Source organism: Pipistrellus hanaki (genome assembly GCF_964339955.1).
Source record: "Pipistrellus hanaki genome assembly, chromosome: 2".
Taxonomy (NCBI): domain Eukaryota; kingdom Metazoa; phylum Chordata; class Mammalia; order Chiroptera; family Vespertilionidae; genus Pipistrellus; species Pipistrellus hanaki.
The window spans coordinates 74,974,059-74,992,489 of NC_140504.1; the positions used below are offsets into that span (position 1 = coordinate 74,974,059).

The 18,431-nt window shown below is 44.1% G+C and overlaps 1 protein-coding gene across 1 annotated transcript in view; it reads right to left on the reverse strand.

Annotated features, from left to right (window-relative positions):
- CRYBG3 (crystallin beta-gamma domain containing 3) overlaps positions 1-18,431 on the reverse strand; it is a 130,876-nt gene that overhangs the window by 18,547 nt on the left and 93,898 nt on the right. The window contains exon 17 of the mRNA XM_084875401.1: positions 16,558-16,684. Coding sequence (XP_084731527.1) covers positions 16,558-16,684 — 127 coding nt within the window. The remainder of the gene's footprint in view (positions 1-16,557; positions 16,685-18,431) is intronic.

Below are 18,431 nucleotides of genomic sequence, written 5' to 3' on the forward strand. Positions count from 1 at the left end.
GTTCACTGCCGCATTACTAGTAATAGCCAAGAAATGGATGCGACCCCGATGTCCACCAATAGATGCATGGGTAAAGAGGAAGTGATATATGTATCCCTCTTTCTCTCTCTCTCACACACATACAAGAACGTTTTTCAGCAATAAAAAGTAATGAAATCTTGCTATTTGCAATAATGTGGATGGACTTAGAGGATATTATACCAAACCAAGTATGTCAGATAGAGAATAAACACCATAAGATCCACTTACATGTGAAATATAAAAAACAAAATAAAGGAACAATAGAAAAGGAGAAACAGGCCCTAACCGGTTTGCCTCAGTAGATAGAGTGTTAGCCTAGAATCAATGTTTCTCTTTCATCGATGTTTCTAACTCTCTATCCCTCTCCCTTCTCTCTGTAAAAAAAAAAAATCAATAGAATATATTTAAAAAAAAGAAAAGGAGAAACAGACGTATAGATATGGAGAACAAGCTGATGGTGGCCAAAAGGGAGAGGATAAGGGATAAAAAATAAACAGGAAATTAGGTAAAAAAATAATGAAAAGTAAGTTAACAGGCCTGATCCACATGTGGGCGACTGGCACTGGCAGGAAGCCCTGAGGACTGTGCTCGAGGGCTCTGTGCAGGCGCCTGCGACACTGGCCGCACTCCGTGCTGACACACGGGAACCGAGTGGGTAAGGACCGGCCCAGCCCGGGCGTTTCCCACACAGAGATAGGATCCTTTCTACCTTTGAGAAAAAAATAAATTTTGATGAAGAGAAATAAAGGAAATTGACCCATGATAAGGAAAAATAAAAATAAACAAGAAATCAAAGCAAGGTGCCATCCTTGTGTCCCCGGCATTAGGAACCAAAAGCTAGAACGTTTTTTAGCAGAAAGGAGTAGGAATTGAGAAAGTTTCCTGGGTGTGGTAGCATGTGAGCTCAGGCTGTAGGAGGCAGTGATTTGGAGGGCCCGGAGAGAGAAGAGGGGAGGCACTCCGTGTAAAGGGAGGGAGACAAACTGCTTGGGGCGGGCTCTGGCGAGGCGGCTCAGTCGGTCGGGTGTTTTCCCATGAACCGAGAGGTTGCTGGTTCCATTCATAGGCAGGGCACATGCCCCGGTTTCAGGCTCGATCCCCAGGAGGGGGATGTTCAGGAAGCAGCCAATCAACATTATGTTCTCACATCAATGTTTCCCTCCCTTCCTCTCTCTCTCTCAAAAAAAAAAAAAAAAAAAAAAAAAAATCAATAAACTATTCCTTAAAAAAGAAAAAAAAACTGCTTTGGGGTGCGCTAGGGGAGGAGCAAGTGGAGCTGTTTAGCTATACTGGAGTCCAACAGGCCTCAGTGCCACCTGCTCCCACAGCCTGCACTGTCCACCGAGCTGCCTGACGCTCCCCCGATACCGACAGGTGGAGACAGGACCGCTGCAGGGGGAGTCCACGAAGGCTGAGGACTGGGACTAGGCCTGGGCTGAGGATCTGTAACTTGGTACGTGGGAAGTGGAGCACCAGCAGCAGGCACTGTGCGAGGTCAGCGAGCGGTCAGCAGAGGACTGATTCACAGCTGACCTGTGCATATACTTGCATAAGAGCAAAATGAATGATATACGTGTTCTTCCTTGCAGATGTGCTAGGAATAGCAAAGGATGGGGAATGAGTTAAATGTCCATCAAGAGGGGACTGGTTAAATAAATTATGATACATTCATAGAGGATTCTATGTAGTTATACAAATGAGATCTTTATGAGAGATCTGTAAGTTTTTTATTTTTTTAAAATATAATTTTATTGATTTCAGAGAGGAAGGGAGAGGGAGAGAGAGATAGAAACATCAATGGTGAGAGAGAATAATTGATTGGCTGCCTTCTGCATGCCTCCTACTGGGGATAGAGCCTGCAACTCAGGCTTGTGCCCTGACCGGAATTGAACCTGGGACCCTTCAGTCTGCAGGCTGACGCTCTATCCACTGAGAAAACCAGCTAGGGCTATAAGATTTATTTTTTAGAAGCAAATACTAAGTGAAGAACAGTGTAGCCTGTGTGGCTCAGTTACTTGGTTGGGTGTTGTCCTATGCACCAAAAGGTTGCTGGTTCGACTCCCGGTCAGGACACACGCCTGGGCTGCGGGCTTTATCCTCAGTAGGGGGAGTGCAGGAGACAGCAGATCAATGCCTCTCTCTCTCTCTCCCTCTCCATCCTTTCTAAAAAATCTTAAAAATAAAGAATAGTGTAAAATAGCATACTTCCTATGTTATCATGATGATAAAAAGGGAAAACTTACACAAATGTACACAAGGTTCATATGGAAAATAATATAATTAATAATACAAGTTGTATACTCACAACTGCAAACCTACTTTTGCCTCCCCCCTCCCCGTTTGTGTACTTGTATGTTATTAAAAATGTTCTTAAAAAAACATAAAACTAACCATGACTACCTTTAGTAGGGTAGGATCTGAGAAGATAAAGGGCACAAGTAGGAGCCAAGTTTTTTACTACATGCCTTTTGGTACTTTTTGGGTTTTAAACCATGGGAATATATTGTTTATTCAAAAATTTACATTGGTGATTATTATGCACATGCTTTCATATATACGTGTGTTTGTGAGTACTTTTAAATAAATGGCCTGCAGGAACTGTATCTGGCAACATGAGTGAAGGAAAGAATTGCCTGGCTGGTGTGGCTCAGTGGTTGAGCATTGACCAATGAACCAGGAGATCCTGGTTCAAATCCTGATCAGAGGCATGTCTGGGTTGAGGGCTTGATCCCCAGTGTGGGATGTGCAGGAGGCAACCAATCAATGATTCTCTCTAATTATTCATGTTTCTCTCTCTCCCCTGCTCTTCCTTCCTCTCTAAAATCAATCTATATAATAAAAGCCTAAGTGACTTAATGGTGGAATGACCAGAAGAACGACCAGTTGCAATGATGTGCATTGACCACCAGGGGGCAGATGCTCAAAGCAGGAGCTGCCCCCTGGTGGTCAGTGCCTTCCCATATTGGGGAGTACCACTCAGCCAGAAGCCGGGCTCAGGGCTGGAGAGCGCAGGTGGCGGCAGTGCTAAGGAGCAGCAGTGCTAAGGAGTGAGCAGGCAGGCGGTAAGGAGCAAGGGGTCCCGGATTGCGAGAGGGATGCCTGCCTGCCAGCTTAGACCTGATCTCCGGGGGGATCGGGCCTAGCTGGTGGGCGGACATCCCCCAAGGGTTCCCGGACTGCGAGAGGGTGCAGGCCGGGGTGAGGGACGCCCCCCTTTAAGTGCACAAACTTCATGCACCGGTCCTCTGGTAAAAATACATTAAAGAAAAAAAAAGGAAAGAGAGAATGATGTAAAAATAGCAGCACACAGGCTGTCTCTCAGGCCAAGACAGCGAGTTAGCCCTGCCATGGGGGCGGCGGGTGTGGAAGGTCAGGACTGGTGAATAAGGACGGCCAGGAAAACCATCCCAGGGAGAAGAGAGACGTGATAGGCTAAGACCGTGGTCGGCAAACTCACGAGCCACATGTGGCTCTTTGGCCCCTTGAGTGTGGCTCTTCCACAAATACCACGGCCTGGGAGAGTCTATTTTGAAGAATTGGTGTTAGAAGAAGTTTAAGTTTAAAGAATTTCGCTCTCAAAAGAAATTTCAATCGTTGTACTGTTGATACTTGGCTCTGTTGACTAATGAGTTTGCCGACCACTGGACTAGGGAAAGGGGTGAGGGAAAGCAGTGAGAAGTGGGAGGAGCTGTGGTGGGGACGGGGTGGGATAACTGGTCACAGATAAGGACACCTGGAGAGGAAAGATGCTCGGAGCTATGAACTTCACTTGAAGTGAATGTTTCAACGTTGAGACAGAGGCAGGCAATTTTAAGTGAGATAGATACTCAGCAAACCTGGACCTCTGATCTGGAGTTGAGGGAAAAATCTAGTGTGGAGACTGCACTTCTGGGCACTCTCGAATCTGGGCAATGGCTGGAGCCGGCGTTGGGGAGAAGAGGAAGTGGAAGGAGGACAGAACTGCGCTGACACAGAAGACGGAGGGGCTGACGGGACACGTGGCCAGGCGAGGAGAGCCGAAGAGAAAGCATCACGGAAAGGGGAGATTGAGTACCAAGTGCTTCTGCGACACCGAGGGAGGGCAAGCAGGAGGCAGCCGGTGGCCCACAAACGCCTGTTTGAGCGGCTTGTCGGGGACGTGGCGGAGTCCAGGCTGTGAGGGCAGAGGAGTGTGTGGCGGGGAACTCAGATGGGGTGTCGGTCTCTCTGCTGGAACAGGGTGAGGAGGAGGGACAGGAGCTAGTGGCCTGTGCGCGTGCTGTGAGCCCTGTGGAAGGGGCAGTGCACAGAGAGGAGCTGAGGAATGTAAGTCACTGGATGGCTCTAGGGAAGGACCGAGGGCCCAGAACCTCTGAGGGGTCCGTCCATGAATAAAAGGGTAGGAAAAGAAGGCCACCACATGTTCAGGTTTTAAAAACCGGTAAGTGTGTGAGTTCTTCGTAAGTTATGCTGACCAGGGAAGGTGGGAGGCACTGCCCACTGAACTTTCTGCAGGGACAGAACATCAGCTGAACTCTCTTCCACATGAGGCTGCTGGCCACTGAGCATCTGGCTCCTGTGACCTTGGGCCTGAGTTCGTTTTATTATTCATCCAAATTTAAACCATGCATGTGGCCAGGGCTAGGGATCCGGACCACGTGGAGCTAGGGATCAGAGGAGGCTGGGAAAGAATGTACCATCACGGTGACAGGGAGGAGGCCAGCTGGGAGTGCAGAGGTGCCAGGAACATTGGTTTCCCTCAGGAAATGCCACCACCGGGCAGGAATAGAAAGTCAGCTCTAGGCACTGAGTGGCCGCAGGCAGACTAGGGGCTCTCTGCTGTCTAACATAAAAGCTGGAAGCGTCCCACCAGTTTGCAGAACAAACGCATTGATAGCGTCCAGAGCAGCAATGGGTTAGACGGCAGCCAGCAGTAAGCTACTCACTGGAACTGGTGCCTGAAACAAATGGACAGTCATCACCCACAGATAAGCTCCTGGCTCTATGTTGAACTCTGTCCACAACTTCACTTCAGCTTTTTAAAAAGCATTTCAGCTTACCTCCTCACACTCTCTACTACTTGCTGAGTGACTAATTTGTAAGGAAGGGCAGACAGGCAAGCAGCCTGGACAGGGCTCATAACCAACCATCAGGGTTTGCAACACTCGCCCGAGCAGGGTTTGCTGTGCTAAGAGCTACGGGCACCTATGTTGAAGGCTTTTAATGGCAAACATGATGTGACTTTTAAATCACAGAGAGGAAAAAATTAAAAGATTATGAAAATGTGATTGAAATGCTAAGTATCATTCTAACAAAACAGCACCTGTGTACATTTTCCCTCTTCCTTTGGCAGAATGCCTACAAAGACATTTTTTAAAAGGCTATTGTTGCCCTTTATTGCCACAGGTTTCATTCCCAAACTGAAGATGATCTAGCAATTCTATATCTAGAAATTTATATTAAGGAAAACAACAGGAAGTTTGATGGCAGGGATCACAGAAATGGTTATAAAATGACAGTGCAAGGAGTTTGAGAAAGACCTGCAGAAAATGACTGAGGTAATATTTTTATGAGTTTATATAAATCACTAAGGCGGCACTAAGAGACCCAATATACAAAGGGGCAAAGAACATAAACTCACAGATTAACCAAGGAAAAAATAGGACTGACTTATGTAGATATCCCACTGTCCATTATTAGCAACAACAAGATATCTCGCCAAAACCGGTTTGGCTCAATGGATGGAGCGTCGGCTTGGGGACTGAAGGGTCCCGGGTTCGATTCCGGTCAAGGGCATGTACCTTGGTTGCGGGCATATCCCCAGTAGGGGGTGTGCAGGAGGCAGCTGATTGATGACTCTCTCTCATTGATGTTTCTAACTCTCTATCCCTCTCTCTTCCTCTCTGTACAAAAAAAACCAAAAAACATATTTAAAAAAAAAACCCAAAAAACAAAAACAAACAAACAAAAAACAACAACAAGATATCTTCATGTGGTCCAATCTTTCAAACTTTTCATTTAAGAACACCTAATGTTTCTAAGCTTAAAGTCACTCCCTCTCCGAAGAGGTATCCTATACAATAAAAGGTTAATATGCAAATAGACTGAACGGCAAACCACCAAACAACTAGTTGCAATGATGTGTGCTGACCACCAGGGGCGTGAAAAGAACATGGCAGGCTTGGCCGTGCTGGGATGGTGGAGCAGGTGAGTGAGAGGTGCCAGACCAAGGTGGGGTGCCAGTTGCCGTCATTGGGGCGAGCCTCTGGTAGTTACTGAAAATTCTTTGCTCCTGTGCTCTATGGTCCTGCCCGGCGTTCATACCTGCTGCTGGTGATGGAGCCACCACTCACACCTGCTGTCAGTGCCTGGCACCGGTCCGATCATTCAGAGCCATCAGCAGGTGCAAGCGGTGGCTGCTGGCCCTGATCGCCCTTGAGGGTTTCTCCACCACCACCTGCTCCTGAGGGGCGATCAGGGTAGAGGCTGCCACTCACACCTGCTGTTGGTGCTGGCCCCAATCGCTCCTCATCGTCAGCATGTGGGAGCGGCAGGAGCGGGGCTGCGGGCAGACAGGGGACCTGGGCCATGGTGGGAGGGTCCGGGCAGGGGTGTGGAGGATGGACCCACCCCACCCTTGCCGCCCACCATTCCTTTCAAGGTGCGTGAATTTGTGTACTGGGCCCCTAGTAAAATATATTTAACTTGATTTTAAACTATTTAAGTTGTTTTAATTTAAATGGTGTTAATTTATAGGTATACTTAAATTTATAAATGCACTTCATTTACAAATGTACTTACAGGTTAGGAAGATTATGAGGGTTGACATACCATAAGCTCTAATGTGGGGTACAGTTAATAGGTAATCATTCAGAAATAAAGAGTGTTGAAGAATTATTTTGTGTGTTTTTTAAAATATATTTTTAAAATTGATTTCAGAAAGAAATGGAGAGGGAGAGATAGAAATATCAATGATGAGAGAGAAAATTGATTGGCTTCCTCCTGCAGGCCCCCCACTGGGGATCAAACCCACAATCCAGGCATGGGCCCTTGACTGGAATTGAACCTGGGACCCTTCAGTCTGCAGGCCGATGCTCTATCCACTGAGCCAAACCAGCTAATGTTAAGGAACTATTTTAAAACCATATTTTCCTGACATTTTCAAACATGAAAGTAAGAAGAGATGTGAACTATTAATAGTATTTGAAACTGAAGATACCACAATAATCTAAACTATCCAAGGATGAAAGTTGCATTGGTGGTATAGTGGTGAGCATAGCTGCCTTCCAAGGATGATAAAAACCGACAGAATTTAATTACAATTTGAGCTTGACAAATCTCTTGGCCTCAATACATGCCAACTTAGAAAAGAGCCAACTGTCAGGTCAAAGACTCTTCTTAAGTGTCAGCAGTAACAGGACATTCCTCCTGGGTCAAGTCTAAGCTTCTACAGGAGGATGTAGTTAAGTAAAAATACCCCAATACATTTTGTAAATGGGCTTTAAATAAGAAAAAATGAAAAAAATCCTCATTACTTTTCCTCATCCATAAACTAAACTAAAATATTTTAAATGACAACAACAGTAATAATAACTAACATATATACCATTTAATCTGTGCCAGGCACCGTATACTACTATATATATATATATATATATATATATATATATATATATATATATATAGTAGTATACGGTGCATCTATCCATAATCCCTTATCCCATAATGCACATCTATCCATAATCCCTTATCTATAGTTCTGAAATCCAAAAAGCTCTAACACCCCCATTATTTTTCCTAATTCATTTGACAGCAAAACCTGACCTGAATAAGTAGAAGACTATTTATAATATTTATCCAGCTTGTGTAGCTATAAATATATTTTGCTACAGAAAGGGTTTAATTATGGGGTGCTGCCCATAACCTTTTGGGAGTGTTTTCATATATGCCATACATGAACCATGTGATTGTTTAAAATATAAAAAATTCCAACTCCCAAAACGCATTCAGAAAAGGGGTTGCAGAACTGTATTCACTCATTCAGTTCAGCCACTTCCTTTTGGCGAGGGGACCACTGTTGTCCCCACTTCAAGGAGGAAGAGGCAGGCCCAGGTCACACACAGGAAGTGGGAAAGCGGCATTCAAATCCAGACAGCATGGCCCCGGCCGTGTTCGAATCCCTGCACTACGGTTCTGACATGTTCCAACAGGGCTGTGTCATGCGGAATACTTCTGACCGGCAGGTGTGATATTATCTGAAGCACCTGACTTCATCTTGCTCGGCTGGGCTCTGTGTGTGACCCTGATACTACCTACCCCACCAGCTTAACAAGTATGCCTGCCCCTGAAGTTAAAGCTCTGAGACCCTGGCAAAGCACTTTGCTGGAAGGACTACATTTATATCAACACATCTTTAATGTAATTGTATGCAAATGTTAAATCTAAGCAACTATTGATACTACTTTTTCACATTTTAAAAACTACACAGACTTGTACTTTGGCACTGTCCAATTCTTTTGAGTTTGAAATCATGGTTTGTATGAAAAAGGTGCTGATAGTAGCTCAGGGTTACGTTAATTGATTAGATTCTTTATATAACATGTTATATTATTTTTAAAATATCTAGCAATCAGCCACTAAGAGCAGCCGGGAATGTATAACCTTTGCTAAATGAACCACGACTAAAAAAATTAGAGCAAATGGACTGAATTCAAGGTAAGTAACCATCATGTATACCTCCAATACCATTCCATTGCAGAGAAACAGCAAACTCTGCTGGCAAAAAAAAGTTACTTTTCCTGTTTAGAACAAAATTATATGAACACCTTCAGCCTATCAAATCTCGATGTTGCACAACAAACACTAATCATCGTCTATGAGTCATTATAACATCGAGTGCTTATCGCTATAGCTAAAGCACATGCAAAAGCTCACTAATCCTTACGTTTTATTGGAAGAGAACGTTGAGGCTGAGAGCTGCCAGGTCACTGGGCTAACACGTCTGGGCTGTCAGGCTCCCAGCCCTCCGTCCCGCCCCGCGGTGAACTGCGATCCCTGCGCAGAGCCTCTCATGGGGCTCAGAAAGTCCGTTTCATTATAGCTCTGCCTTTCTAACTGGTGGTCTTCCTTTCCCCCACTTAAAGAAAAAGTTATAGTACATTTAAAAAAATATATATTTTATTGATATTTTACAGAGAGGAAGAGAGAGGGATAGAGAGTTAGAAACATCGATGAGAGAAAATCATTGACCAGCTGCCTCTTGCACACCCCCTACTGGGGATGTGCCCGCAACCAAGGTACATGCTCTTGACCGGAATCGAACCTGGGACCTTTCAGTCCGCAGGCTGACGTTCTATCCACTTAGCCAAACCGGTTTCAGCATATAGTACATTTTAAAAAGAATAAATAACATATAGATGACCATGTACCCAACACCCGGAAGTAATACATTTTATTTTTACTATAGTTGTATCTATTTGTATCAATAAGCAAAGCAGAGCAGGTGCAGCTGACTTTTAATTCCCACTCCCTAGAGGGAACCACTGTGCTGAAGGAGTGAATCCTTCCAGTGCATTACTAATGGTTATGCGCCCTTTGCTTTTAAATTTCACAGAAATGTATCTTACTGTACACACTTATCTTACGGCAACATCCTTTAGTAACGCATGCAGCTCACACCTTCACTCACTGTAACTACTGCCCTGCATTTCCTCGTGCCAATGTGCTGTAGTTTGTTTCATCCATCAATGCTGCAACAAACATCCTATTTTTCCTCTTCCCCTCACAACTGACACTCCGGCAGGCTGTGAATGAGTAACCCCACTTCTCTGGCACTGGTGTCCTCAGATGTTCAAATGTTTGCATGTAGAGTGAGGTAATGTGATCTAATTATTGGTTTAATTTGCGTTTACTTTATCACTAGTGAGGCTTAACACCCTCTGAATGTCCTCAGCTATTTTTTTCTCTCTTCTATGAACTGCCTGTTTATATCCTCTCCAGAGTCTGGAAAATAGAGTTTTCTTTTTTCTTGTTTGATTGGAAAGATCTTTTTAAATATTCTGTACACTAAATCTCTGCAGGTTATAAGGGCTGCAAATACATTCTCCTAGTCTGTGGCTTGCTGACGTAGGATGAATAATTAATGTTCTCTCACCTCTACCCACAACCCCCCCAAAACACCCACATCCTAATCCTGAAACCTGTGAATATGTTATCTGACTTGCAGATGTGATTAAGAGTTAGGAATCTTGAGGTGAGGATATTAGTCTGAATTATCCAGATAGGCCTAATATAACCACAAGGGTCCACATAAGAGGAGGATTAGAGATAGAAGACAGAGAAGTTAGAGTGATGCACTTTGAAGATGGAAGAGGCCATGAGCCAAGGAATGCTGGGACCACTAAAAGCTGGAAAAGGTCAGGAGACAGGTTCTCCTGTAGCATCTTCCAGAAGAAATACAGTCCTGCCAGAAACTTAATTTTACCCCAGTAAGACCCGCTTTAGACTTCTGACCTCCAGAACGTTGAGATAGTTTCTGTTTTTTAAACAACCAACTTGTGGCAATTTGTTCCAGTAGCAATAGGACACTAATACACTTGCCTTTTACTGACTTGTATGTTCTGTGATTAAACTCATCCCACTACAATATCATTACGGTGGTTTCCTATGTTTTCTTCTAAGTTTTAAAATTTGTTTTTCGCATTTAGGCTGCCATTATTCGATCTAAGGAACTTATTTTTGTGTTTGGAATAAATCAACATTTTAAATATCTTTTTCTCCATGTAATGGGCCATTTCAACACTATTTATTTAAGCCTTTATAATAAAAGCCTAAGATGCTAAGCGTCAGGTCTTCTGGTTGTCTATTCAACCAACCAAAGCGTAATATGCTAATGATATGCTAAGGCTGCTCAACCACTTGCTAAGACATGCACTGACCACCAGGGGGCAGATGCTCCAATCGGCAGGTTAGCTTGCTGCTGGGGTCTGGCCAATTGGGACTGAGCAACACAGGCCGGACACGCTCTGGAGCCCTCCGACAGTCTCTCCCCATCTGGGCCAACCTCCTGCACCCCTCCCTGGCCCCGATCATGCACCGGTGGGGTCCCTTGGCCTGGCCTGTGCCCTCTCGCAATCCGGGGCCCCTCGGGGGATGTTGGAGAGCTAGTTTAGGCCCAATCCCGTAGGCCAGGCTGAGGGACCCCACTGGTGCATGAAGTCATGCACCAGGCCTCTAGTAGTTCATAAACAGCCTCAGTGTAATGCTGTTTCCAAATCCCATCACTTACGTAGGTCAGTTGCCCTATGCTGTCCCATTCCACTGCTCTGTGTCTCTCTGGTATCAGTACCCAGGACCTTAGTTATTAGGCTGTATGATGAAATATGTTTGGTAGGACATGTGATCCTGCCTGTTGTTCTTAATATCTTGGTTATTTTGGACCCCTATTTTTTTTCAAATTAACTTTAGGCTAAGCTCATTATGTTTGCTACCCTCTAGAAATAGATAAGTGCCCTGGCTGGTTTTTCTCAGTGATTAGAGTGTTGACCCTCGGACTGAAAGGTTGTAGATTCAAGTCAAGGGCACATACCTCAGTTGCAGGTTTGATCCCTGGCACATTGATGTTTCCCTTCCTTTCTCCCTCCTCTGTATTCCTCCCCTCTCCTGCCGCGCCGCCCCCCCCCCCATAATAGAGTAATATGATAATAGAGTAATATGCAAATTAACCATCACTCCGTGACAAAAAACAGCAGCCTCCCATAGCCACAAGATGGCAGCGCCCAGTCCCCTCAGCTCCGCTGCTGGTGTGTCCAGCCTGTCTGCAGGAGCCGCAAGGCTGGATCCGCCTCCAGAGGGGTTTTTTATCCACCCCAGACACGACAGTCAGATCCTGGACAGCAGTTAGCACTGCAGCAGCAGGGAAGCCCCAGGCCCGGCAAACAGACCCTGGACAGCAGGGCTTGGAGGCTTCCTTAGGGCAGAAGCAGTGGGAACACCCCCAGGCCCAGCAGACAGAGCCCAGACAGCAGGGCTTGGGGGCTTCCTTAGTGTGTTGGTGTCGGTGAAGCCCCCAGGCCTGGCAGACAGAGCACACTGCAGGGCATTGGGGCTTCCTTCGCATGGCGCATGGTGAGGCAGGCAGAGAGCAGAGAGAGGAGAGCAGGGGATGGGGGCTTCATCTCCATGGCTGCAGCAAAACCTCCAGGCCCGCAGAGAGCAGAGAACCACAGGGAGTGGGCCTGAGCCATCAGCAGGACATCCCCTGAGAGCTCCTGGATTGTAGAGGGTGCAGGTTGGGCTGAGGGACCCCTGTGCACAAATTTTGTGCACCTGGCCTCTAGTACACACACACACACACACACACACACAGATTGTTATGATCTCATGTCAACACATAATAATCTGGCCACTTAGTATACATCCTATATAATAAAAGACTAATATGCAATTGTCCCCTCAACCAGGAGTTTGACCAGCAGGCAGGCCAGCCAACCGCCCATGTCCCCTCCCCCTGGCCAGGCTGGCTGGACCCCACCCATGCATGAATTTATGCACTGGGCCTCTATTACACACACACACGCACACACACACACACACACACACACACAAAATGGGGAAAATATCCTCAGGCGAGGATTAAAGAAAAAGACAAAAGTTTCTATAGGCATTTTGCCTGAAATTGTATTAATTTGGGGGAAGACCACTTCACAATTTTGGGTCTTTTCATCTATAAAAATTTGTATCTCTCCATCTTTTGTGTCCTTCAATAAAGCTTTTATAATGTTCCCCATATCGAATACCCTATGGTTGAACTGCTATTTATCTTGTATTCTGCAACTTAAAAAAAATTCATATTAACCCCGACAAATTATCTGTAGTAGCTACTCTACACAATTTTGTTTCTTCCTTTCTACTTTTTTGTAGTTTTAATCTGATTACTGTGGCTAGGACTCCAGAATAATGTTGACTAGAAGTGGTGGCTGTATAGATCTCTATCTTTTGCCGGTATTTAAAGGCTAATGCTTCAAATGTCTCATTTGGAAGCTGATGTTTACTGCAGATTTCTGTTGGCTTTCCTTTTCAAAATGCACAGAGTAGTTAATACTATTAAGAATATGTGGGCTCGGCTGAAAATTCAATAGTAACCCAACTCCTCCAGACTATGAATCACTGCTTCCTGGTCGTCCTGTGGCTGGACTTAGTCTTCTGTTCACAGCGGGGCACCTTGTGTAGTGCACAGAATGACTGCCAATTCCCATTCTGCTTTTTCAGATCATTTATGTCACCACCGTTGTAATTTCATTTGAAGTTTTTCTACAGCCTCTGATGATGTTTCTTTGGCTGTGCTTGATCATAGCTGCCAGAGTCAGATTATTACTTCAAAGGAGGCCGATTTCCATGCCCAGCCATGAGGAGACATGACAGAAGCAACGGTGGTTGGTTGCTCCCATAGAAACATGACAAAACAGGTTATCCCAACTACCAGGCCAAAAAAATTCTATTTAGGTTTTCCACCCACCTCCAGCTCCTAACCTAACCCACTGTTTTGGGGACTGTCATATAAATAATATAATCTTACTGAAAGCTACACACCATCTCATTCCCTCAGACCACGTGGGTCCTAAGGCTGGATATATTCTTTTTTCATTTCCAATAAGAAATATTCCCAAGACATTTATTTGCAACAAAGCTGAAGGCTGTTAAGAGATTTGATATTACCTGTTCTAATGATTTATTTATGAGCTGAGTCCAAAAAAAGTGATTTGCCCAAGGTCACCTTAGTGAGAAGCACAATTATAAACTATGCTCCCAGCTTCCTTCACTGTAAAATGACGCACCCATGGATCTTGGAATGTTGTGTGTCTGCACTGATAGCAATCAGCCGGAGCAGTGTCGCTGCAAACACACTGATCTTGTATAAAGATTAAATCTTCAGACTCCTCGCTCCTACACCATTATGACACTTATGTTAAAGTCACAGCATGTTGGGGAATGCAAACTACACACAGGCAACACCCTCAGAATTCTACAGTTTTAAGTTCAATAAAAGCAAAACCGAAGGATCAGTTCATATATATGTAAAGTCAACTCAATTGGACAGAAATATTTCCTAGAATGAATCTACAATCAGAGTAGGCTGTGGCATAGGGAGTGTATTAACAAATACTGAGGAGAAGGTGTATCAACTCTAAGGGAGAACATGGTAGGAGGAGAGGGGCTGCGGAAGGAATCAGAGGGGCAGGCTAGGCAGAGTGTGGTGTGCATTTTCCAGGGAAAGGTGGCACAGAATCTAGAGAAAGTGAGCATTGGAGCCTGGGGGGTGGGAGAGGTAAGTGAATCTCAAGACATCTACCTCACTGTACTCAATCTATGCTCAATAAAGAATCTCCTGATGACTAATTCAGTTTCTATGTTCTTCAGAGAGACAGCAAAATGCCCCAGAAAAAATTCTCAAGCATTCCTGTCACTGGAATCTGCCTGATCCAAATTACCCACGGACCCTGTGGTTTACACACCAGTCTCCAGGTCTGATCAGCTCGGGCCCGGGCCTCAGGGTGAGGCATGGTTGACTCCATCAGGGAAACGCTACCTGCTGAGGCCTCTTCCTAGCCCCTGTGTGGGTCTTTGCTGGATGCCAAACCACTCATTTTCCACACCAGACCTACTGCCTAAGCCCACTTCAACAGAACTTTTCTGATTGAAAACATGCCATGCAAAGGCATTAAGGAAATGAATGTGCTGTCCTTCCAGAAACTGAGTATACTTTTTAATCAGCTCTTGCAGTGAAAAGGCTATAGCTCTCAAATCCTTCCCAGGAGGCACCTTCGCCTCCTTTGTCCAATCCCACTGAGCCGAAACAGGGACGTGCAACCACACAGCTCACATAAAAAGTTCTCTATTTCCACTACTAACGCAAATTATTCATTTTCCTGCAGAGATGTAAAATAATTGTAACTTTTCAAAGGAAAACATAATACTCATTAATTTTGACTGTTTCTAAAATGGTCTCCTTAAAAACGAGTTGGCTTAGCTCACTGAATTAGGCCTACAAAATCCTTTCAGGATGGTACTCATATTAGACCTACATGTTTTGCTTTTAGATTTAATATCCGATAAGTACCTATCTGATGGTTTGACCACTAAAAATTACTAAGAAAAAATTCCTTTCCCAGTAAGTGTGGACTACTTTGCAATGCCTTTTCAACAATGGGAAAGAGTTACCAGCCCACATTCTTTTTTCCTACCAGTTTCCTTCCTGCAGACAGGAAGTAAGCCACTTAATCTTTCCAAGTTGATATCTAAGGGGCCACTGAGAGAGACCAAGGATTCTATTTCTATTTCTGGTTTGCAGCCAAGACTCTATTTTTAGTCTGATACCAAGAATACTCTATCCAGGAATGCCTTGTGAAACAAGACCACACTGCTTAGCCGGGGACCAGAGACCCTGCGCATGGCCGTCACCCCTGAAGCCAGCTCCGGCTGAGAGGTCTGAGTGGCTCCTGCACTGTACATCTCTCCCCGTAAACATCTCTTTGACCAAATGCTCCCAGGGAATCACCGTGACCAGATGCTGTGAAGACATCCCAATCCTCACCTTTCCTTTGCACAGACTCTACTAGTTAGGAGGCCAGAACTGAAATCCCAGAGTGGTGGTCCTGCTTTTCTCATGTGTAGAATTCTGAGTAAATAGGATAGGAGGCAGAAACACTTCTCTAAAAATGTGGGCCTGCAAGGTGACCTGGATAATCCTGCACACACCACGCAGGGAAGCCCTAGTTTTCCCCAAAACAAGGTTTGAAATCAATACCAGCAATGGGCCGTGCCCTGCAGTAACGTTGTAAACCTGAACAGCAGAAAAATGATGTGATTTAGGTAATAATAAAAAGATAAATTATTTTTATTCAGTAGCTATAACAACTAAAACCGTGACACCAATAGCTAACATTTATCAAGTGCTCATCACGCGCTGGGTATTTCACAAGCACCATCTTATTCAGGGGTCTTCAAACTACGGCCCGCGGGCCACATGCGGCCCGCAGAGGAGTCTGATCCGGCCCGCCAGGTTTTTGGGCAGTGAGCGCAGCCGAGGTGTTACAGTAGGAATTAGTAGTTCATATAGTCCGGCCCTCCAGCTCTCTGAGGGACCGTGATCTGGCCCCCACTTTAAAAAGTTTGAGGACCCCTGATTTATTATTTAATAGCCCAGTGTCCTTATGCAGTTATTGCCTTTTACAGGTGTGGAAACTAAATAACTTCGCCAAGGTCACCCAAACTGGTTAAAGGGTCAAACTGGGATTTAAACCTAAGCCTATGTTACTCTAGTTCCCGAGTTTAACATTCCTGCTCAAAAAAAGGAAAGAAAAGAAAAGGAACATGTCAATGTTACATTTTGGTTGGGTTTCATGTGTGAATCTTGATTTTTGCAATCCACAATTAAATTATTCAACTTTTTATATTTACCCATTGTGTTTTTTTTCATTTTTTTTTTTTCATTCTCATTCATGGTAATTAAACTGGACAAGAAAAGGTCTTATATTATGCATTCAGTGAAGTACTTACATAGTCAATGGGCTTGAGGGACTTGACTTCAGATGTCGGGCAGCCACAAGAAGTAAGGTCAGCATAGAGGCCTTCTTCTAACACACACTGGTTATCAGATATGTCCTCTTGGTAATACAGGAGCCAGCTGCAAATACAAGAGATGGGACAGTCCATCAGACTACAGGGCACGGGCATGACACTGAAGTCACAGTGCTGACCAGCAGCAAACGCTCATCACCACTTTAAAAAACACAGCTACCACTACCATTTACTGACTGCTTACCATGTGCTAGACATAGGCTAGAAATACACACACACACACACACACACACACACACTATTTCACCATGTCCTCAAAAATGAGATACCACACACACACACACACACACACACACACACACACACACACACACACATATATATTGGGTCGGCAGCTAAGTAATTGCGGGTTTCACACATATATGGCTTCAGTTGAATTTTTAGGTTTGCAGACGTAGTACAAATGTAAAACACATTTTGTTATTTGATAGTTGGCTATTCAGCTGTTAATCAGTAAAAAAAGTTTTTTGATCTGTTTTGTAGTTTTCGTTTGGCGTTCATTGAAAAATGGAAAATCAAAAGGAACATTTTCGTCATATTTTGCTTTTTTATTTCCGCAAAGGGAAAACGCATCGCAAGCTCATAAAAAGTTATGTGCTGTTTATGGTGACGAAGCCTTAAAAGAACGGCAGTGTCAAAATTGGTTTGCCAAATTTCGTTCTGGTGATTTTTCACTCAAAGATGAAAAACGCTCTGGTCGTCCAGTTGAAGTTGATGACGCCCTAATCAAAGCAATAATCAATTTGGACTGTCACAGTACAACACGTGAGATTGCAGAGAAGCTTCATGTATCACATACATGCATTGAAAATCACTTAAAAGAACTTGGCTATGTTCAAAAACTCGATACATGGGTTCCTCACGAACTGAAAGAATCACAGTTAATGCAACGCATTAGCAGCTGCGATTTGCTAAAGAAACGTAATGAAAATGATCCATTTTTAAAACGACTGATAACTGGCGATGAAAAATGGGTTGTTTACAACAATATCAAGCGGAAAAGATCGTGGAGCAGGCCAGGTGAACCAACTCAAACAACATCAAAAGCTGATATTCATCAAAAGAAGGTTTTGTTATCAGTTTGGTGGAATTACAAAGGAATTGTCTACTTTGAACTCTTACCACCCAACCGAACGATCAATTCTGATGTCTACATTGAACAACTAACGAAATTAAACAATGCAGTTGAAGAAAAGCGGCCCGAATTGACAAATCGAAAAGGTGTTGTATTCCATCATGACAATGCAAGGCCACACACATCTTTGGTCACTCGGCAAAAATTAATGGAGCTTGGTTGGGATGTTTTGCCACATCCACCATATAGTCCTGACCTTGCACCATCTGATTACTTTTTGTTTCGATCTTTACAAAACTCCTTGAATGGTAAAAATTTCAATAATGATGATGATGTCAAATCGTACCTGATTCAGTTTTTTGCTAATAAAAACCAGAAGTTTTTTGAACGTGGGATTATGATGCTGCCTGAAAGATGGCAAAAGGTCATTGATCAAAATGGGCAATACATTACAGAATAAAGTTATTTAGTTCCATAAAAAAATTGTCTTTGATTTTTAAAAAATCCGCAATTACTTAGTTGCCGACCCTATATATATATATATATATATATATGTATGTATGTATGTATGTATGTATGTATTAAATTCTCACCTGAGACTATGTTTTTTTTTATTGATTTTAGAAAGAAGAAGGGAGAGAAGGAGGGAGGGAGGGAGGGAGGGACAGACAGACCTGGGATTGAACCTGCAACCTAGGTATGTGGCCTGACCAGGAAT